Source organism: Canis lupus, chromosome 6, assembly GCF_048164855.1.
Source record: "Canis lupus baileyi chromosome 6, mCanLup2.hap1, whole genome shotgun sequence".
Taxonomy (NCBI): domain Eukaryota; kingdom Metazoa; phylum Chordata; class Mammalia; order Carnivora; family Canidae; genus Canis; species Canis lupus.
The window spans coordinates 27,494,811-27,518,591 of record NC_132843.1 but is presented as its reverse complement, the minus strand read 5'-3'; the positions used below and the strand labels follow the sequence as shown (position 1 = coordinate 27,518,591).

The 23,781-nt window shown below is 41.4% G+C and overlaps 1 protein-coding gene across 2 annotated transcripts in view; it reads right to left on the bottom strand.

Moving 5' to 3' along the window:
- Positions 1-3,391: 3,391 nt before the first annotated feature.
- The window catches only part of MOCOS (molybdenum cofactor sulfurase), a 53,446-nt gene continuing 33,056 nt past the window's right edge, over positions 3,392-23,781 (bottom strand). For both annotated transcript variants that reach the window (XM_072829307.1, XM_072829308.1), the window contains 6 exons: positions 20,145-20,223; positions 18,873-18,994; positions 13,815-13,920; positions 10,550-10,688; positions 5,869-5,973; positions 3,392-3,583 (listed from right to left, as the gene is read on the bottom strand). In XM_072829307.1, the coding sequence (XP_072685408.1) occupies positions 3,452-3,583; positions 5,869-5,973; positions 10,550-10,688; positions 13,815-13,920; positions 18,873-18,994; positions 20,145-20,223 (683 nt within the window). In that variant the 3' untranslated portion in view covers positions 3,392-3,451. The remainder of the gene's footprint in view (positions 3,584-5,868; positions 5,974-10,549; positions 10,689-13,814; positions 13,921-18,872; positions 18,995-20,144; positions 20,224-23,781) is intronic.

Below are 23,781 nucleotides of genomic sequence, written 5' to 3'. Positions count from 1 at the left end.
TGCCCACACTTGCCACTTCCATTTAACACAGTCCTAGAAGGCCTGGCCAGAGCAATTGGGCAATAAAAAATTATAAAAGACAGCCAAATTGTAAAGGCAGAAGTAAAATTATCCCTGTTTAGAGATCACATGATACTATATAGAGAAAACCCTGAAGATTCCATTAAAAATCAATTAGAGTAAGTGAATTTAGTAAAGTTGCAGGATACAAAGTCAACATACAAAAATAGCTGCATTTCTATACTCTAAAAATAAACAATCTGAAAAGGAAGTTAGGAAAACAATTCTACTTACAATAGCACCAAAAAGAATAAAGTACTAGGGGGGCATCTGAGTGGCTCAGTCAGGTAAGCTTCTGCAGCTCAGGTCATGATCCCAGGATCCTGAGATGGAGCCCTGAGTCAGGGCTCTCACTCTCTCTCATTCTCTCTCTCTAATAATTTTTAAAAATCTTTTTTAAAAAAGAATAAAATACTTAGGAATAATATTTTTGAGAGAGAGAGAAGAAAAGAGAAATAGAGAGTGTGTGTGTGTGTGTGTATGTGTGTGTGTGTGAGCATGTGTGCATGCAAGGTGGGGGACGCAAAGGGAGAGGGAGAGAGAGAATCTCAACCAGACTCCATACTCACTGTGGAACCCAATGCAGGGCTCAATCTCACAACTGTGAGATCATGACCTGAGCTGAAATTGAAAGTCAGGGGATCCCTGGGTGGCGCAGCAGTTTGGCGCCTGCCTTTGGCCCAGGGTGCGATCCTGGAGACCCGGGATCAAATCCCACGTCGGGCTCCTGGTGCATGTAGCCTGCTTCTCCCTCTGCCTGTGTCTCTGCCTCTCTCTCTCTCTCTCTCTCTCTCTCTGACTATCATAAATAAATAAAAATTTAAAAAAAAAGTCAGACACTTAACTGACTGAGCCACCCAGGCACCCTAGGAATAATCTTAATTAAAGAGATGAATGATTGTACATTGAAAATGCAAAACAATGGTGAAAGGCATTAAAGAAAACACAAACAAACACACACACACACACAAAAGAAAAGAAAACACAAACAAATGGAAATGGATGTTTCCCATGTTGATGGATCAGGAGACTTAATATTGTTAAGATGCCACACTACCCAAAGCAATCTACAGATTCAATCCAATCTTTATCAAAAAATACTAACAGCATTTTTTTTGCAGAAATAAAAAAGCAATTATATCATTGATATGAAACCATAAAAGACCACAAATAGCCAAATCACTCCTGAAGGAGAACAAATCTAGAGGCTCCACACAGTATATCCTGATATTAAAAATATATTACAAAGCTACAGTAATTAAAGCAATAGGATACTGGCATAAAGACAGACATATGGGCTGATGGAACAGGACAGAAGACACAGAAATAAACCCACATGCCTACAGCCAACTGATGTTCAATACAGGTGCCAAGATATACAATGAGGAAAGGATAGTCTCTTCAACAAAGATGTTGGAAAAAGTAGATATCTAAATGCAAAAGAATAAAAGTGGGCCCTGATCTTACACCATAGACAAAAATCAACTCAAAATGGATTAAGAACTTAAACATAAGACCTTAAACTATAAAACTCCTAGAAAAAAAACATAGGGGCAAAGCTTCATGACACTGGTCTTGGCAGTGATTTCACAGATATCACATCAAAAACACAGGCAACAAAACAAAAAATGTTCAAGTGGGACTACATCAAATTAAAAAGCTTCTGCAAGGCAAAGGAAACAATCAAGAGTGAAAAGGCAATCTACAGAATGGAAGAAAATATTTGCAAACTGTATATTTGGTAATGGGTTAATCTTCAAAATAGATAAGGAACTCCTACAACTCAGTAGCAAAACAAAAAACTAATAACCTGATTTTAAAAAGGGTTGAGAACTTGAATAGACATTTCTCTTATTTTTTAAAAATTTTTTAAATTCCAGTATAGTTAACATACAGTGTTATATTAGTTTCAATTACACAATATAGCAATTCAACGATTCTGTACACTCCTCAGAGCTCATGACCATAAGTGTACTCTTAATCCCCTTCATCTATTTCACTCAACTCCCCCCACACCTCTCTTCTGGTAACCATCAGTTTGTTCTCTCTAGTTTAGATTCACAGAATCTAAGAGGTGATGGTGTTTGCCAGGGGCTGGTGGGAGGGGAAATAGGGAGTTACTAATCGACAGGCATAAAGTTTCAGTTAAGCAAGATGAGTAAGTTCTCAGAGATCTTCTATATAAATATTGTACCTACAGTCAACAATAATTATTGTACACATATTTGTGAAGAGGTTAGATTTCATGTTAATTGTTCTTACTACCATAAAATAATATCTTCTTTTTTAAAAAATGCAATTCAGGGTACCTGAGTAGCTCTGTTGGTTGTTTGCCTTCAGCTCAGGTCATGAACTTGGGGTCCTGAGATTGAGCCCCGTGTTGGACTCCCTGGTCAGTGGGGAGTATGCTTCTCTCTTTCCCATTACCCCTCCCCACTGCTCTCTGTCAAATAAATAAATAAAATCTTAAAAAAGAAAAGAGAAAAGCACCCAGAGATTCTTTCTAAAGACAAGATAACAGTGTGGAGAAATGGCAAAACAGACGTTCAGTATTCCCAGGGAGCTTCATTAAAGATCTCACCTAATTACTTCCAGTATGGAAAGAGATAAGTCACTAGGATAAAAGGTCCAGCATAGGGAATATAGTCAATGATATTGTAATAGTGTTGTACGGTGACAGATGGTAGCTACACTGGCGGTGAGCACAGTATAACATACAGGGTTGTTGAATCACTCTGTTGTACACCTGAAACTAACATTGTCTGTCAACTACACTTAATCTAAAAAAAAAAAAAAAAAGTAGTGATCAAAAAAAAGAGCAAGAGAGAATTATAATAGGAAAAAAAAAAAAAACCTCACCTGGGGCGCCTGAGTGGTTCAGATGGTTAAGTGTCTGCCTTTGGCTCAAGTCATGATCCCAGGGTCCTGGGATGGAGCTCCCTGCTGAGCAGGGAGTCTGCTTCTGTCTCTCTCTCTCTGTTCTCCCTCTGCTTCTGCTCTCTCTCTCTCTCTCTCTCAAATGAATAAATAAAAACAAAAAACAAAAAAAAAAAAAGAAAGAAAAAGAAAAAACCTCATCTAAATAAAGTTATCATACTTAAAACACATAGGGGAAGATTTCTGGGTGCAACCTAGTCCCTGTGCTGCATTTGCCTCATGGAAAGCACAGAGGCCTCAGAACATTCCCTCCCCCAGTGTGGCCAGTGCACACGGGAAGAGTAGGAGCTCCACAAAGCCCACAAGAGCTCTCTCTACCCTCAAGAGAACTCTCCTTGTTCAAAACATGGAGTTCTACTGAACCATGTGCCAATCTGAATAAAAGCAGACATCATTGTAAAAGAGAAACTTTAATTTATGCTGAAAAAACTTTTTAGGAGATAACATCCTGATGTTAGTCAGAAGCAGGTAAATCAGGGCATTCTGCATTTTCTTTCAACACAGGACACACCTGAGATCCTACAGACAGGAAACGTGGGGAGGATAAATCCAAAGACATATGCATCAGGTACACTCCGAAGTTCACCTGTGAATAAGACAGTGGCAACAAGCTCGATTATTTGAGCAGTTGAAATAATTCTGTAAATAATAATGTTCAACTAAAATCAAGACAAATATCAGGGATCCTGGGGGCTCAGCAGTTTAGCCGCTGCCTTCGGCCCAGGGCGTGATCCTGGAATCCTGGGATTGAGTCTCACATCAGGCTCCCTGCATGGAGCCTGCTTCTCCCTCTGCCTGTGTCTTTGCCTCTCTGTCTCTGTCCCTCTCTCTCTCTCTCTCTCTCTCTCTGTGTCTCTCATGAATAAATAAATAAAAATATTTTAAAAAATAAAATAAAATAAAGTCAAATCTTTAAAGACATGTCCGAGAATCCAGTGGGAAACAAGAATCCCAATTTCAGACACCAAGGATTCTCGTTTCAAATGTCCTTTCCTGGGCGCCTGGGCAGCTCATCAGTTAAGCATCCAACTCTTGATTTTCGCTCAGGTCATGATCTCAGGGTCATGAGATGGAGCCCTGAGTCAGGCTCTGTGTTAAGTGTGGACTCTGCTTGGGATTCTCTCTCTCCCTCTTCTTCTGCCTCTCCCTTCTCCCCACCCCCGTGATCTCTCTCTTAAAAATACATACATACAGGGCAGCCTGGCTGGCTCAGCGGTTTAGCACCACCTTCAGCCCAGGGCCTGATCCTGGAGACCCAGGATGGAGTCCCATGTCGGGCTCCCTGCATGGAGCCTGCTTCTCCCTCTGCCTTTGTCTCTCTCTCTCTCTCTAATAAATAAATAAAAAATCTTTAAAAAATACATATATATATACATACTATCCTCTCCTAATAGTCACCCCACACCTGTTTATTGCTGGACCCATTCTTTTTTCTCCTTCCTCTATACCCTGAGCTTCCAGTAGGAGGGCTTGCATCCTGCTCTTTGTTTTTCACCACTGTCAGGCCAGTTTCTGCTCTGTTCCCTGATGTAAAAACTATTTTGTGAAAATAATAGCAAAACTCTGTATTTTCTTGTTGTGATTTTTTTTTTTTATATCATGTAGGTTAAGTTCTCCAAACTCTCTAGGATAAAGATGGAAAGTCCACAATAAAGAGCTGTGTGAGTCTACTCAAAGTTTGCCATCAATGCAAGTGAGCCAAAAAGGACCTTTTGGAGCATGTGACATGCTCCCAGAGCTGTTCATTGCTGTGATAACATCAGCTGGACGCCCCCAATGTTCCAGGCCTCAGGCTAGAGGCTGAGGCCAAATTAATTCCTTAAGATTTGTGCACATGTGGGTGAAGGGTACACAAGAATTCTCTGTACTCTCTTTGCAATTTATCTGTAAATCTAAAATTATTCCAAAAATTATTTTAAAAAAGAAAAGATATGTGCACATGAGAATTACAGTGATTCTAAGAAGTATTATTTCCTTGCATGCCCACCATCCCCTCCCCTAGCACCCTTGGCATGGCAGGCCCAAGGTCCCCACACCCCCAGGGGAAATGACTTGCCTCACTGAGCACATAGACATGTTGGTAAAACACTCAAGTGCAGACCATATCTATCCTGTACCTGTAGGGAGACTGTGGCAATTACATACTGTAAACAAATCCCAGTTTTGGAGAAAGAACAAGTCCCAGTTTTGGAGAAACACAGGAAACAGTGCAGAACATTTTACTATGAGTTAACTTTCTAACTTACTATTGGAGAGAGATTAAATATTTACATTATTTCAGTTAACTTTCAAGAAATGCTCCATGCAGGCTGACTACTTACCTGGCTTCCTATAATTCTTGGGAAACAAAACCAGAAAGTACTAGCCTAGACACAGATCTTCCTAAAGAATCAATCTGTGAGAAATTCAGTTTCTATAATCTGGCCTCCACAAAAACAATATTTGGGCATATGAACCCTCAAGATGATTTACAGGCTTCTGAGAGTAGAATTTACTGAATTTGTGCAGCTCCACTACTTACCAGGGGGCATTTTACCCTCATGAGACATCCATGGAGAAGAAAATAATGATCAATACAAAAAAATTACTTTGCTTATTTCCTTATTTCTTATTTACACCCAATATCCCTTTAATGAAATTTGACAGCATCAAAAATACACATAATAAGACCCAAAATAGTAAGGAAGTGATAGAAAGGAAAAATAAGATGGGTCCGTGGATGAGGTCAGAACCTTAATGGTAGCCCATCAGCCTTAGGATGTGTCCCCACTTCTAAAACTTAACTCAGCACTATTACTCAGAACTACAGTTCTGGTGTGGATAATGAGCCAGGATCTTAAAACAGGTGCCATGGTTCACAATCATGCTTACCTTTCTCTCGCACCTCTCAGAAAGCTTTTGAAAAACATTTTGGTTTCGCTGCCCAGTTTGCTGGTCGATGCAGATCATCTGGCATCTGTGACAAGGCCCCGAAACCTGGGAGGTGAGAAGGGAAAAGAGAGTGTTGCCATGAAAATGACCAGACACTCCTGCTGTGCAGGTAGGAAGCTGAGTCCGGAAGACTGGTTGTAAGAGGTAGAGTCTCCAGCCCCACTCACAGAAATGCTCAATATTCTAACAGCAAGGAGCCAGAAAGTGGCACCTCCTCAGGTCATTGGTCATCTACTGAAAGGCTCCCACCTCAGGGCTTTGTAGAGAAAAAAAAGAGGGGTTGTGAATCTTGGATGGCTTTCAAATGAATCCTGGGGATCCTCCCAGGAAGAAAAGAAATAACTGATTGGAGGGGTAAAAGGGGAGAAGATCAATACCTACGGACACAGCACTGAGTCCTCTGAAAGAACCTTACAATGTCCATGCCCTTTGACCCAGAAATTTCAATCCTAGGAATTTCACCTAAGAAAAGAACCACAAGTACAAACACAGATTCACATACAAGGATCCTTCTCACATTACTTGTAGTAGGGGAAATCTGGGAGTGTCTTAAACATCAAAGAGTAGAAAAGGATGGCCACACTCCATGTATGTATCATGCAGGTATTAAAATTACCTCTATAAAGGGCTTTATTTTTTTTTAAGATTTTATTTATTTATTCATAACAGACAGAGAGAGAGAGGCAGAGACATAAGCAGAGGGAAAAGCAGGCTACCCACAGGTTGCCCCATGAGGGACTCAATCCTGAAAATCCGGGATCAGGCCCTGAGCCAAAGGCAGCTGCTCAACCGCTGAGCCACCCAGGCATCCGTATAAAGAGCTTTAAATGAAAGGGGAAATATTTACGTTTATAAGTGAAATAAGCAGGAAACAAAACATATATATATACACAGTGTTTTGACAGGGGTCATACCATATGGTAGAACTTCTATTCTGCTTGGTCTGCCATGAACATGAATTGCTTTAAAGCGAGAAAATCTCCCATAAGTGTTAACACAAAAAAAAGAAAGTATGCACTCAGCGGTGACAAGACGCTTCTTTTGTCTCACATATAAAAAGAGCAAAGGCACTTGATTTTCTCCTTTGCTCCTCTGCTCACCCATGGGCGCAAAGTAAGCACTGAAATCAGAAACAACTAAATCTGGATGTGTCTTGGCCTTTCCTATCCCTCGCTCCTGGCTGGTGGGCACTAAACCAGGGGAAGCGTGCCCTCACCGTGGTGCAGAAGTCAAGGTCCGCAGGCCTCCATAAGCAGCTGGAGTGCGCTGTACGGGCCTCCGCCCAGCACTTGCCTCAATACAGGGTAGACCTACGACCTCTCAAAGCCCTATTTCCTCATCCAGCCCCTTAGCTTGATTTGGTGATTTCTAAGATGTCAAGCCCAGGCCTGGCACTTAGTCATGCTCAAAAGTGGAAGCTCTCATTATAACACACAAGAATCCCCAATATGGAACAAGACTTCCAAAAGATCAGAACACTAAGCCCTCCAGAATCAAATACAGAACATTTTACCTTCTCTGCCTAGAACATTATGATTGCCAGGCCAGGCTCCCTCTGACTCTGCAGAGCCATGTCCCTCAGAATAGATGTCCCACAGAAGGGATGTCCCACCAGCCCCGGGCCCCAGCGGCCACCTGACAGACAACACTTGAAGTAAAAATCCTGTCACTTTGGTGAAAAGACTCTCTTAAGACAGTTTCTCAAGCTGGCAGAAGGAAAGATATTTTCCAGGCACTTTTTTCAAACACTAAGACAGAGAAATCAACTTTCTTACAAAACTGTAATTTTTGGGACGTCTGGGTGGCTCAGTGGTTGAGCATCTGCCTTCGGCTCAGGGCGTGGTCCCAGGGTTCTGGGATCAAGACCCATATCGAGCTTCCTGCGTGGAGCCTGCTTCTCCCTCTGCCTGTGTCTCTGCCTCTCTCTCTCTCTTTGTGTGTGTCTCTCATGAATAAATAAACAAAGTATTTTTTTAAAAAACACTGTAAATTTAAGCTTTTTTTTTCTAGTACTCTTATCCATTGGGATTGCAGAAAATTGTTTACTAGCATACAGGTTCTTTGAAAAATAACTCAAATGATACAGAAGCTTTAAGAAATGAGAAAGCACTTAGCAGTAGCCTCTCTATCCATCCTCAGAGGCAAAGGCCACTAACATGGCTGTAGGTCACTCCAGACTGCAGCTTATAGCTGGACACGACACCCCATGCACCTGCATAGCACACTCACTGCACTCTGAAAGACCACTGAGTTTCCTCCCTGTTGGCATCACTCCACAATACATCTTGGACATCCTTCCATGTCTGTACAGAGACGACCCCATCCCTGAGCTTTGCAATGTTCAGGATGGCTGGCATTCCTGGGAGGTGATGTTCTTCACTGTTCTACAAAGCCATATCAACAGTTTCTTAACTCTTTGCTGTTATCGATAATTTTGCAATAAAGGTCTTAATCCACATAACCCTCTTTGAGCTCTAACGTTTTTTGTTTTTGTTCTTTTTTTAGCATCAATCTCCCTAAATGTGACTCTAAAACCAACACATATCCAAGTTTCTATGACCTGATGATCCCCAGTGCTCTCTTTAGCACAGAGATGTGCTAAAGCTTTTTGCATTGCAACGGCCTCAGCCTGAGTATTAGCAACAGCAAACGTCTTTTAAGCATTTAGTTTTTGAAAGGCACAGTACTAACTATAGTTTATACTTTTTAGTGTCTGCACAGGACCACATTGTGTGAAGATAACATAATTTATTTAACCAGTTTCCCTTTTTGTGCATATGTAGGATAGCCTCCAATTCTTCATATTTAACATCATAAGCACTACAATAAGTTTGTAACATAGCTCTGCATACATGTATTACTGTATTTTGTGGAATAGATTGCTACCCGTGAAAGAATTGAGCCAAAGGGCAGGCAAAGTCTCACTCTTATTAATGAATGTTTATTAAGTGACCTAAAGAAAACAAAGCATCTCATAAAAGTATCTTAAAGAATCTTCCCTGTATGCACATCTCTGGGGGTACCTGAAGAGCCACAGTGCTATGGTTTCTGGGTGAGTTTCTGACAGTGACAACAAACTAGTTCTAGTTCTTTCGTTATCCTATTCTTTTCTTCCTTTATTTCTCCCTCCTCTTCATTTATCAAACAACATAGACTAGCACCTACTCAATATCAGGCAGGATACCTAAGAGCAAGTGTTTTAAAGACATGACAAGGACACAGCAACAGGAAATAAGAGGACATCAGGAGTCAGGGATAAGGGGGTGGGGGAGGCGGCAGTAAGGCTAGTGCCAGTGAGAAGTCTGTGGGAGTGAATGTCACAGAGAGAAGAGATTGTTTTTTTCAAGAGGGAGCAGCTGCCAGGATAAGAGGAAGTTTGGGGAGTTAAATGGATAAAAGAAGTTCTCTAGGACATTTTAGCGTCATGCAGATTGAATCACCCTCCACAACCTCAGACCTCTGACATTCTTCAAAAGATTTATTGTTTTAATTTACTGCTTTTCTGGATATTACAGTGGTGTCCCTTCCAAGTGCAGAGCCAGGACACAAGGTAGCCCAGTATAGTCATTATACCATTGATTAATAACACTACTATCAAAATAGTTTCATGCCCCCACTAAAGAACTGGGCACATTCTGTGCAGATGCCCTATCCTTCCGTCCCTAGCTATTCCTTATCTTTCCTGTCAATTCATTCTCTCAACAATTACTGAGCACTGACTCCCAGCCAGGACTGTTCTGGGCCCTAGAGGGACAGCAGGGAACAAAGCCTACTTAAGCCCCACCCTTGTATGCCCTGAAGGAATAAGCAGGTAGTATGCAGACTCAGAGTTTTTCAAGGAAGTGGTATCTGAGCAGAGGTCCTGAAGTGGTGGCAGGAAGAACATGCCAGGCCTAAGGGACAGCAGGGACAAAGGTGCTGAGACAGGACACTTGGCCTGTTTAGAGAGTGGAGAGAACGGTGGTATGGCAGGTAGGGGTGAGGGCTGGCAAGCTCGGAGAGGTTGGAGAGGTCAGAGGGCTCAGGGCTCTGAGGCCTTTACTGGCTCCAAGAAAGAATGCAGGTTTTAACCTAAGACTTCCTCACATCTTCCATGCCCATTGCACAATTTGGGGAGCTCAGAGCCTGGGGAGAGACAGCAAGCCATGGCTTTGCCTCTGACTACGAGCTCCTCCACAATAACCAGTGAGGCCAGAGGGCAGAGCGTGGGAAGAGGGTGGAGTGGCCATGGGCACTGAGGGACTGCTAGGCATCTGGGACCTTCTCCACCAGACAGCAGTAAAGTCCAACAGGTTTCAAGAGGATAAAGTTCTCATAGACACAGCATTCTAAGAAAACAGAATCTAAGCCTGAACATAGTGAGGGGGTGGAGGTGGCACTGAGCTTGCAATCACCTGTATGGGGCATATTCTCTCTGCCCCATGTGAAACTGACTGTTGCTGCCCTCGTGGGGAATAAACAACAGATCCTTCCCAGGGGAGTCCCAAAATGTAGATGTCAAAGGACTCTCCTTTAAGAGTCAAAGAGAGGCATTCCCGCCTACCACCACCCTGGCCTTAGATAAAGGTCAGTTTCCATTTGCAACCCTTGAGGAAGGGTAACTGAACTTCCCTCAACTCACCTGGAAACGCAAGGAACCAATAGAGATCTCATCCCACTTCTCTTCTTCAAAAGCCCTTGTTCCATTGGTAATAATATTGGCACGGAAACGTGAGATGAGGTCTTTCATTGGGAATAACTCCTCCTTTCCATTCTCATCACTGTTTAAGACATACCGAAGGGGGGGGGGGGTAAGTGAGGAGAAGTGGGTAAGTGCATTGTTTTATTTATTAAACATTTCTAGCACTTGATGCCTGACTTCATCAACTGCACTCTGGCCTGAGGCCTAGATGATCAGAATAAGCTTCTGCCATGAGTATAAGGCCAACAGACACCCATCTGTTTAATAGACCTTGATGGTGTCCCCTGGGAGATAGTCCCATCTCCATGAAGAGGCCTACTAGAGGCAGCACAAAGGTGAGTAGATCTTAGCAAAAAAGCTGAAGGATTCTAAAAACCAAGTGAACAGGGTCAAGTGAACAAACATCTATGAAAATACCAGTTCTATGAGGTGAGTCCAGACAAGGCATTTAAAGAGTGTCAATAGGCTTAGTTACCAAGGACCTAAAATGTTGCAAGACCTCATACTCTTTTTCTAATATCATAAAGCAACAGGTACCTATGGGAGGTTTTAGTATTTATTTCCTATAGAGAACAGACTGGTGGTTACAAGAAGCAGGCATGGGAGCAGTCGAAATGGGTAAAGGGAGTCAAAAGATACAAGCTTCCAGTGCTAAAATAAATACATCATGGAGATGTACAGCATGATGACTATAGTTGTTACTACTGTACTGCCTATTTGAAGATTGGTAAGAAAGAAAATCTTAAAAGTTCTCATCTCAAGGAAAAAATTTGTATGTGGTGACAGATGTTAATTTGACTTATTGTGGTGATCATTTGTTAATATATACAAATAGTGAATCATTATATTGTACATCTGAAGCTAATGTAATATTGTATGTCAATTATATGTCGATAAAAACAAATTTACTTCTTAACTTTTATCCTGTTTGCAGTTTTAACTAGCATATGCTATATTTGTAATTCTTGTTTACAATCTCTGCTTACTGACACAAGGCCCCATACAAGGGCTCTTGGCACCTCCATGCACCCCCTCCCCCAAGTGAAAAAGCACTGAAAAAAAGCATTTAAAAACTTCAGCAAAAGAACACATTGTATGATCCCATTATACTGGGTTCAAGAATAGGTGAGACTATCTCTGGTGAATGAAGGCAGAATAGTGATGACCTTTGATAAGGCTAAGAGGGGATACAAGGAAAGTTTCTGGTTTACTAGAAATGTTCTCTATTTGATCTGGGTGGTGGTTACATGGGCATATACATCTGTAAAAATTCATTGAGCTATGTCCTTATTATTTTCCTGCTTTGTTGTGCCTCAACAAAAAATAAATAAATTTTAAGTTGGGGGGGGGGGGATCCTTAAGTATGATTGAATTTTCCCTGGAAACAGAACTGAAAGTCTCTAGTGGAGGATACGGCTATATCTCAATTCCCTTCCAAATGGGGAATGGTGTGTGAAAAGCTGGGAGCCAGGAGAACCACCTCTAGCTTTGCCCCTATGTATAACTCCCATGACTGATGAACTGAGAACTACAGTTTCCTCATCTGAAATGCAAGAGCTAGTACTTTCCAGTCCTAAAATCCTTTGATTCTGGATTTACCCTCCAGGTTACAAACCTTTCTTTTGTCCTCTGTAAAAAGAAAAACTGTATGTTTAAAAGCTAATGTGGTCAGCATATATAACATAGAGTCCGTCAGATTTGAAAGTAGAACAGAGATACAGCAACCAGAGCCTCTAGCGACCCTCTCAGGTACTAGGCACAGGCTGGTCCTCTTACCTTCTCTGCCTACTTGCTGCTTGTCAGCCCAGCATTAAACCAACTGGTAGGAAACATGGTCCCCTCCTGGTAGGAACCAGGACTGCAGCAAGCCTGTCTCCATCTCCTAGTTTTCCACACCAAGAATCCTAGAAAACTGCTGACCTGCCCTCCCCAAGGGCTCTGAGTACCTGAAGAGAAGTGTCACTCTGTGCCAGGCTAGCTCAGTGAACACCCAGGGCCCATGCGCTTGGGCTCTTATGAACCCAAGGAGGGTGAGCTGGGCCACAGCCAGGGAACTGTGTTGTATGTTTTTGCCAATGACTATAAAGAGGAATTACTACAAACAGTCCATATTTGTCATTTTTATTAAGCTATATTTGTCCATGTTTGTGAGTATGCACACATGTGCCCAGGACCACATGGCATGTGAGAGTTACAGGATCCCTGGCTCATGGTGACAGGCATATACACACCCCTCCTAGCCTGTGGACCAGGGATGAGCAGTCCATCCAGCTCTCACAAAACAACGGGGTAATTCTTTTTGCCCTAATTGTCTGATTACCTTGAGACTTCAATTTCCTCTAAAGAACAATGAAGGGAGTTGAACTAATCCTTTCTAGAGCTGACCCGCTAATATGTCAGGGCCCTTGGAAGAGCACTGGATGGGAGCAGGCAGGCAGTCATGTCAGTTCTGTCTGATGATACAAACAAATAATATCTATAGTTACAATTTTAAAAGCTTTCATAATCACTCTTCTTTTCACTCAAAATGACTGTGGAAGTAGGGCAAAGCTCCTAGGGGACAGGGAGTAGTAGAGGGCAGGCAACGAAACTGGGTCAAGTTCAATTCAATTAGAGCAAATGTTAAGAGATGGAATGATTGGGGTGCCTGGGTGGCTCAGTCAGTTAAGTGTCTGCCTTCAGCTCAGGTCATGATCTCAGGGTCCTGGGACTGAGGCCTGTATCGGACTCTCTGCTCAGCCAATAACCTGCTTCTCCCTGCCCCTCTCCACTACTTATGCTTCTCTCTCACTCTCTCTCAAATAAATAACTAAAATTTTTAAGAAAGAGAGAGAGAAAGAGAGAAGGAGGGAGAGAGGAAGGAAGGAAGGAAGGAAGGAAGGAAGGAAGGAAGGAAGGAAGGAAGGAAGGAAGGAAGGAAGGAAGGAAGGGAGGAAGGAAGGGGAAAAGGAAAAGGAAAAGGAAAAGGAAAAGGAAAAGGAAAAGGAAAAGGAAAAGGAAGAAAGAAAATAAAAACTTAAAGTTAGGGTTGACTAAGCATCATGAAGGCATCAAGAGAGATGTGGGAACTGTACCTAAGGGCTTTGCAACTTCTTAGGGCCTCAGTCTCTCATCTAGACTCCATGACTCCCCAGGTAGGTGCCAGGCTCACTCCCAGAGTCAAGTGGTTACACATGTCTGCTATGCCCAAGGCAAAAGGTCTTACCTGGCATTTAATTGCTGCTGAAGCTCCAAAACACTGGATCTGTTTATCAGCAAGTACTGTGCTTCATTCACCAGAGAAAGGCTGGCTGTTGTACCAGCAGGCTGATCTAAAAGTGATGGAGTATTTTAAAAAGAAGTTGCAATATATGGAAATAATCTAAGTATCTATCGATAGATGAATGGATAAAGAAGATGTGAGATATACATATAATATTATATATATAGATATATATAATATTATTCAGCCACAAAAAAGAATGAAATCTTGGGGTACCTGGGTGGCGCAGTTTTTTAAGCATTCAACTCCTGATTCGGGCTCAAGTCATGATCTTGGTGCTATGAGACTGAGCCCTGCATCTCTCTGCTAGAGATTCTCTCCCACCCCCTCTACTTCTCCACCTGCTCACATTCTCTCTCTCTCAAATGAATAAATAAATAAATCTTAAAAAAAAAAAAAGAAAGAATGAAATCTTGCAGTTTCTGACAACATGGATGGAGCTTGAGGGCATCATGCTAAGTGAAATAAACCAGACAGAAACGCCATATGATCTCACTTATATGTGGAATCTAAAACAAATAAAAACAAAACAAAACAAAATAAAAAAACAAGCTCATAGTTACAGAGAATAGATTAGTGGTTACCAGAGGCATTGAGGAGTGGGAGCAAGATGGATGAAGGGAGTCAAAAGATAGAAGCTTCCAGTTGTAAAATAAATACATCATGGGGATGTAATGTACACCATGGTGACTGTAGTTAATAACACTGTACTGCATGTTTGAAAGTTGCTGAGAGTAAATCTTAAAAGTTCTCATCACAAGAAAAAAATGTGTAACTATATATGGTGACAGATGTTAACCAGACTTATAGTGGTGACCATTCCTCAATATATACAATATCGAATCGTTATGTTGTACATCTGAAACTAATATGTTATATGTCACTTATACCTCAATAAAAGTTTAAATTTAAAAAGAAGAGTTGTTTTCTTAGAATGCAAATGAATCATGCTTCCATTAGCTTGCATTTTTAAAAAGTAGAGACTATTTCTACAAGGGAAAAAAATAGTGCCCTGGAAATAATAAAAATGTTCCAAGCACATCTGGCTCAAACCTCCCAGAAACAGAAAGAAAATGAGCTCCTAGAATACTGTTAATAACCCAGAAAAAAAGTAATAATAAAATGCTGAAATTGGTCCAGCAAAGAAGACTTAGATGCAACATTTAGGGGAGAGATGAGAAGGAGACAGGGATGGGCTTCCCTAAGACAGTCGAAAGAAGGGCCTTGAGGAGAGCCACAGGCCCAGGAAGATCTTCTGAATCCAGTCAGGGATTTTTCTCCTTAGGAAAGTGTATGATATGGACTTTAGAAATAAATAGTACAGGGGCGACTGGGTGGCTCAGTTGGTTAAGCATCAAACTCTTGTTTTCAGCTCAGGTCATGATCTCAGGGTCATGAGATTGAGTCCTATGGCAAGGTCAGCTCTCAGCATGGAGTCTGCTTGAAATTCTCTCTCTCTCTCTCTCTCTCTCTCTCTCTCTCTCTACCCCTACCTCACCCAGGTGCATGCACATGTACATTCTCTGTCTCTAAAATAAAGAGAAGGAAGGAAGGAAGGAAGGAAGGAAGGAAGGAAGGAAGGAAGGAAGGAAGGAAGGAAGGAAGGAAGGAAGGAAGGAAAAAAGAAAGAAGAAAGAAAGAAAGAAAGAGAGAGAGAGAGAGAGAGAAAGAAAGAAAGAAAGAAAGAAAGAAAGAGAAAGAAAGAAAGAAAGTTAGTTTTAAAACTACTGAAGGAAAAAAGTAGAAAACTAGTAAAGGAAAATATCAAGTGTGCCCAGAACTGCTAGCAGCTTCTGTCAGCCATTTGTTGACTGGCCATCACTGTTCTTGCACAAGATGTTGAGAAAAAGAGTGAGCTGGGCTAAAACCTAGTTAGCTGTCTCCAAATCAAATTCATGGAACCCAGTACACAAAAATGGGTACTTTTATGAGAATTGCTTTCCATACCCTCTACTCCCATAGGTCGTCTTTGCTAAAATGGCTGTGTCAGGAAATGGGAGGTGGAATCCCAGCCCCCTCCACAAAGGCCCTTCTTGTAACTTGCAGGAGAAAGGCTCACTCACCTCTCCCAAGGTGCCTTGCCACTGGGGGCTAAACCTCTCCAGGGTAGAAAACAAAAACCCCATTCAAAGCCCTGGAGTCTGTGCAGAGAAAATAAAAGTCTCTAAAGCGCATATGAATGAGCCTCCTGTAGGTCAGACGGGTTCCTATTCCTCACTCTACACAAAACTGCCCAATCTAATTAAGCAGCCAAGTGCTGGATGATTCAAGTCATCCTAGTGTGAGATCCCTGTGCTTTGGTCATGTGCCTCAGAAGGAAGGTTTGAGTGACAGTGCATTAACCAAATCCCTTTCATCCCCAGCTTTGTATTGACTTAAATAAAGTTTTCCAGAGAAGAACCAGTCCTGAGCACCAGCTACTCTGGCCACAGGTGACAGTCATCTCGGATATGGGAATTAATTGGGAATTAATGGTGGGACGGGGGAAGGTCTGGCATCTCATTAAGAATTCTCATGAAGATTCTTTTTCAACAATGTTCTATTTATATTTATTAACTATTTTTCAAAATTTATGATTGCTTGTGTTGTTTTGATAAACCGTGTACTATTAAACACTCAACCTAGAAAAAAATCTAACACTTGGACTCTTATGATGACAGTAAACTTGAAAAATGTGTATACATTTCAATTTATATATTATTATAGTTTCAGATAAATATGACAGTGATAAAGAAGATTTTCAAACATGAAATATATAACACTAAAATAAAATTCGAAAAAAATAAAATTTCTGACCATTAAAAAGCAGTGTGCCCGTGTGTGTATGTGTGTGTGTGTGTGTATTTCTAATGGATACTCTTGAGAATCAAACCACTAAATACCGAGATTCTGTTGGACAGTTTATATGACAATGTAAAAATGTACAAGGGGGTAGTGTAACTCTAAAAAAGTTCCTCTCAGGTGTACTAACCTAAAAATGTTCCTAAGACCAGTGGCCTTGACCATCAGAGACGTCTCCACCATGAATGGCACCCTTGAAGTATATAGTATTCACAAGCTGACACTCCCTGGCACTGTATCTTGCCGGGGACAGACTTCCCTCTGCACCTACCTCTGCCTCACCCAGGTCCCCACCTCCCACTAGGACAGTCACTGCTACCTCCTGCCTGGCCCCTGTGCTTCCCTCACCTCCCTCTCTGATACAGCTTCCATGCCACACCAAGGTTGTCTTTCTAACACATGTGGCATCACGAAACTCATCAGCTTAGAGTTCTTCAGTGCCTGCCCCCAACCACAAGACAGTACTCACTGGCTCCTCAGCCAAACATTCATCTCTTCTCCCCAGCTCTGCCCCAAGGCTCCCCTACCCACATTCAACCCTCCCAAACCCTTCTCTGGGCCCATGAAATGCCAAGGCCTGCCATACTGTTCTCAACTCACCTTCCTGCCTCTTTTGGCCTACAAAACTCCTATCTCATGTTAAGATGCAGCTCCAAAGTTACCTCTTCCTTGAAGCCTTCCGTGATTCCCTCCAGGTGTAAAGGATGCCTCCCCCACACCCATGCCCTTTGCATAGACCTTTAACTGTGACCTTTCTGTTAGTGTCACTGTCTACTGGTAAGCCATTGCCTCTAAACTTAGGTCTCAAAAGACCACAACCATTGCTTTGTAATCTTGGCCAGCCTCCTGAAGACCCAGTTGAGCCCCAGGTGGACAGGAAGTATAGGAATTATGGAGATATTCCATCAGCTCATGTATATGGTGGCCCTCGTCCTGCCAAGCCCCACTCCTTGCATATCCCTACTCACAGAAGTGCCTATTTCTCTCTCCCTTTTCCCCATGTCTCTAAGCTTGCCCATGCCCAAACACTACCAGCCCACCCCCTCAATAAGATGAACATACATTTATTCCTCTTCTCCATCACACAGCAACTCAGATTGCTAAACAGCTTATGATATAACAAATTGTCAGCACTTGTAAAAGTGCAAATAGATTATATCCTCCAAATCCTCTCTCAATCATACATTTTAAGGGACTCATGGTTCACCTATGCAGGTCCCTAGACTCGGTCACTGGTCCCTATACTGTCAAAATGCTACTCGGATTTACAAGCCAGTCTCTCTGGGAGCTAATAACTAAGCCAGGTCATCCCTACACAAAATCAATATAGTGGCAATGACTCATCCATGCATTCATTCATCTGGTATTTATTGAGCAACTGCTATGTGCTAGATGCTGTTCTGAGCACTGGGGATGCAGCACTGAACAAAGCACACAAAAACTCCTGTCCTCTCAGAGCTTACAATCTATTGCAATCTCATAAACAGAATAACTGAGTAAAATGCATGGTCTATCGGATGTGAAAAGTACCACATAGAAAAATAAAACAGGGAATGAACTGGAGAGATTCAGGTAGAGGCTCTGGTTCTAAGGAAAGCAGTCAAGCAAGGCTTCCCTGAGAAGGTGACACTTGAGTAGACACCTGAAAATGATCTCTTCTTCCCACGTGATACTGTTAACTTTCAAACACTTTCTTCTTCTGCTGTCTCAATTCAGCTAACAACAGCTTTGGCAGGAAAAACTGTCAGCACTTTTACAAGTCGAAGGAGTTGAGGTCTACAGCAGTTGAGACATCATGAGGCTTAACATTTGCCAAGCTCTCAGAGCCATGTGGTGACAGAGTCAAGACTAGAAACCAGGTTTTCTCATTTCCACATACAGTCTGAGGACATAGCAAGTTACCAATGCTTGTAACCCAGTAAACCTGTGCTTCTAAACATGGAGGACTGAGACAGAGTGCTTGTCAGAGGTGAAGCAGCTGGCTGGAAGCCCACCTCCCCTCCTCAGGGTCATCCTGGAGACCACACGTGGTCCTGCAGACCACCCTGCTTTCTGTGCATGAGTAAGTCGCCCTGTAAATCCGTTTCATGGGCTGATTTTGATGTATGCCAGAGTAAACCCAAGCTCCTGTCACCTAAGAACCAACCCAAAATGTGATACCTTTGCCCTGTTTCTTTGCACTTCTTTGAAACTTTGAACTTTGTTTGATCAGTTGACATGGACGGCCAAAAAACCTTGACAACCAGCTTGAAATTTTTTCTCCACAATTATAAGTATTTACCCTGGAAAAATAAAAGGGAGGGGTGGTGAATATTACTTAGCATTCCTTTAATTTGATTTTTATTTGATTAAATAATAATCTAAATATCAAAAAAGTTGGGTTATAAAATATAATACAATATTATAAATATAATGTAATATAATACTGAACCATAGAGAGGAAAGCATTAAGTGACAGTGTGCTCAGGAAGCTGTGGGGATATGCTCAAAACATGGGAAGACCTGAAGTTTAGGGCTTGTGCAAAGCTTTCAGATCAGATAAAAGCTTTAGAAGTTCGTCTTGAAAGACCTTGTTTAATTATAGCTACTGAATACCATAGAGCTTAGAATTTGAGAGCTTCCAGAGCAGTATTTTGCTTTAAGAAGCCCTTGAACCCAGACATATGTTCTGGATTTTTACTATTGGCCTGACTAATATTTTCCCTCATAGCCAGACTACATGGAATAATGGGTTTGGTTTGTGAAAAGAATGCTATGCCTTTATGTTACCGATAGAAGTACATTTATTGATTTAGTTTTTTTCTTCTAGAGTCTTAGAGACTTTTTAAATTTAAAGCATTTAAATTTTTTAATTGTTCTAAAATCTACACAACACCAGAATTTATAATGCAAAATTGCTAATAACCTACATTGGGATTACAAGATAGAGTGTATGGAAAATCTAGCCTTAATTTTACCTGGATCAAATAGCTGCCTACCTGTGTCTGGAAAGGAAAGAGTAGAATGAAACCTCATTTAGTTACACTTTCTCTCTGGTGCTTTGAGAGATTGCAGGAAAGTCCATTTTCATTAATCTGAGCATTTATGGTTCTGAGCAAAAGAAGCCTAACTACCTCTTTATTAACCAGAAAACAGCATTTATCCCAAATGAAGCTAGATGAAATGTGCAACCAGGAATGAGCCTCATAAAGAAACAGCAGGTATCCCTAAATGGCTGCATTTCTCTCTATGCTGGCATCCTGAGGAAGGAGCATGCTTGGTAGGTTTGAAGAACAGCAGGAGGCAGTGTGCTCAGAGTGGAGCTCCTGAGAGGGAAAGGGCAGCCGACTGGATGAGGGGTATAGCTAAGGACGGATCTATAGGGCACTGCTCTCCTCCCCTGCTGTGTTACCTGCAGATGGACTGAGATCTTCACCTGCTACAGAGACTCACCTGTCTGCACAGACCTTGCTTTGGTAAATCTGAGCCTGTTCACCATCTTCTTCCAAGGGCACCTCTATAGGCTCCATCCCTAAAGAATAAAGGTTAGAGACAGATTTATCATCAGGCAAAAAGAACAACTATTGAAGTGAAAGTCCGTTATCATGAAATATACAAGAAGTGTAATGCCCTGGGAAATAGGTTGGATCAAACAGTTGGCCAGATCTTGGAAATCTCTTTATAACACACAATCTCTTTTGCATGATCATTACCACCAAAGAATATACATCAAACAGCCTTCTCATGGAAGACTCTGCACTTCGGAAGTCACATCCACAGTAGCTGGATCATGATAAATTCCTTAAAAGATTTCTCTAACTTTCGATGACTCCACATTCCAAGATCATTGTTCTCTAAACTACCTTAAGTCCTTTAGAAATAGGCAGGCTTGAGGGCTCACTCTGTAAAGATATCAGCATAGAGTGGTAATTCCCAATAGCTCCTGGGAATAAGCATCAATTTGGATTCCTGTACCAATCACTGTCATCTAGATAGATAGATAGATAGATAGATAGATAGATAGATAGATAGATAGATAGATGACAGATAGACTGACAGAAATAAAACTGTTGCCATGTCAGTGGGGCTGGGAAGTTTATTTTAATTGTTGCGTTTATCATGTATGAAGGAGTATATAGCATATGTATGCAACAGTTTTAAGAATAACAATAGTTAAAACTCATGTACCCATTACCCAGCTAAAGTGCTATTTATTTTTTAAATTAAATCAGAGTGAAATACATGGATGAAACAAGAAGAAACGGATCCAATTAAGAAGTGAAAGACCTTTGGTAAAGGCTGGAACTGCTGAGGCCCTCTGCTACTCTGTACTCCTTGTTCTCCATGAATCGTTGAGAGTACAGGGAAACATATGAAGCCAAAACACTCCAGTAGAATGTATGGTGGCCTCTACTCTGTGGACACTAAGGCAAGAGCTCCTCCTGTGTGATCCACCTGGCCCTCCAGCCCTCTCAGCACTGCTACTGGTCACAATGCTCACCAGTATGACCCAACCTGTTCCTTAGGCACCTGTCATGCACACCTGCATTCCTGACCATCTCAGCCCTCCTTATCACATAGGGCACAACACAGCACATCAAATGGGCATATCATGAGCTTCAGATCATGCCTGCTGTTCAGCCCGTCACAACAGGGCTTTCACAGAGACAAAGACAGAGATGCAACAATTTGATTACCAAGTTTTCCATGAACTATGTCCCCTGCTTGTCTGCACCTTACACATGCACAGCCCATTCCATACTCCTGTCCCTGTGTGGGGAAAGCCAGAAGAACTAATTCAGAATGTTCCCAAAGTTTGGAGAAGGGATGTGCTGCTCTGAGTAATTATAGATGCTGCTGTGTCAAAAGGGTGTGCATGGAAGAACAGTACGGTGCCAGGTATGCATCCACAGGGAAAAGCAGTAAAGTGAGCTTGGAACACTGGTTATGAGGAAGTCACCACAGCAAGGCAGACAGCATGTGGACAAGGGCACACAATGGGCAAGTGGCGCTGGGACTGTGCTCAGCCTCTTTCTATCCTTACACAGGCTCTAAATAAATCACTCAGGGTCTTTGGCCCTCAGTTGCTTTCTAAAGGTCACTGTAGGCCTCTGGTTAAGGCAACAAAATCTGGGACACATCCGTGAATTGAACTCAAGGGACCTGAACAAAGTTCATGGACAGTGAGTTCATTCCATATATACAAAAGCCCTGGGCTCAGCTCAGAGATACAAAGAAATAAAAGAGCCTGACCTCCAGACTCAAGATGCCTAAAATCTTTGGGAGTGCCAAGTCTCACACATGAAACCATTATAATGCCTTGTTTTATTGTTTATTATTCAGTTCATCCTGTCATGCATTGCAAAAGATGGGCTTACCCCACCCACAATACAAGAATCCTCAGCAAGTGAGCAGAATATCTGGTACATGGTAGGAAGGGACACCACACCACCTCACAAAGCACTGCTATTTTGGAGTGGAAGATATTGGGTATCTGTTTTCTTTCTCTCTCCCATTCTTTGCATCCTGGAATAAACCCTACTTATCCATGATATATATTTTTATGCTTCTGAGAATAGAAAGAAAGAGAAGCAATCTGCTCAATTCTTTTTATATATTAATGTCCTGGATACCTGAACTTAAATAAGAAAGCACAGTAAGGGCAGCTCAGGTGGCTCAGGGGTTTAGCACTGCCTTTGGCCCAAGGAGTGATCCTGGAGACCCAGGATGGAGTCCCTCATCGGGCTGCCTGCATGGAGCCTGTTTCTCCCTCTGCCTCTGTCTCTGCCTCTCTTTCTGTGTCTCTCATGAATAAATAAATAAAATCTTTAAAAAAAAAAAAAGAAAGAAAGCACAGTAAAAGAAAGTGATATATCAATCTCACTAATGAATAGTTACAAAAATACTAAACAAAATATTAGCAAACCAAATCCAACAATATATCAAAAAGCCATTGCCACCTACTGTTTCCCTCCCCTCAAGAGTCCAAGGATAATTTAGAACTAGACAATCTATGAATGTAAGACATCACACTAACAGACTATAGGAAAAAAAATATGATAACCAACAGATGCAGAAAAAGCATTCAGTAAGAATTGACTATTAGCCATCATTTGGCTACATAAGAAAAGAACTATTTCTATCAAATCTATCCAAAGCTTATAGTAAGAATCATTATTATTTTTGAAACTGTAAAAGTATTCTATTCAAATCAGTAATAAAGCAGGCTATCTTCCATCATTGCTCCAGCATCATACAAACAGGCTAAGCCAATGCAGTAAAAAAGAGAAAGAAGAGAAATACAAATTAGAAAGATAAGAAACTATCATTATTAGAAAATTATATGTCTATTTACACAGAATACGTGAGAAATCTTCAGACCAACTAGTAAAACTAACAGGAATTCAGAAAAAGTATGGGGAACACATAAATATATAAAAATCAAACATTTCTATATGTATTAATAACCAATTAAAATATTTAATCGAAAAAAAGATAGTATTAAAAATATTCCAATAAACCATTACAAAGCAGGGCACCTGCATGACTCAGTTGGTTAAGTGTGTGACTCTTGATTCCTGTTCAGGTCATGATCTCAGACTTGTGAAATTGAGCCCCGAGTCAGGTTTGGCACTGAACATGGAGCCTGCTGAAGATTCTCTCTCTCTCCCTCTCCCGCTGCTCTTTCTCTGTCTCAAAAATTCATTCATTCCTTCATTCATTCATTCATTTAAGAAAACCATTAGATAGCAAAAAAAAGTACAAAAGTCTCTGGAAAATATTAAAATTTAGAGCAATTAAAGAAGTTGTAAATCAAGAGAAACACCATTATAAATAAAACTCAATACTATGATAAAATTATTTGAAATTAATATATCATATTACAATCAAAATAGGATTACAAATATATGACTATAAATCATGCAATTTTGCAATCAAAATGCCAACAGGACACACCAATAAAAATATAGAGATTGTCAAAGTGGTTAGAAAGCATGAGCCAACTCTATGGTGGATATAGGAAACTCACTTTAAATCTAGTGATACAAAAACCACAATGAGATACCACCTCACCCCAGTGAGAATGGGC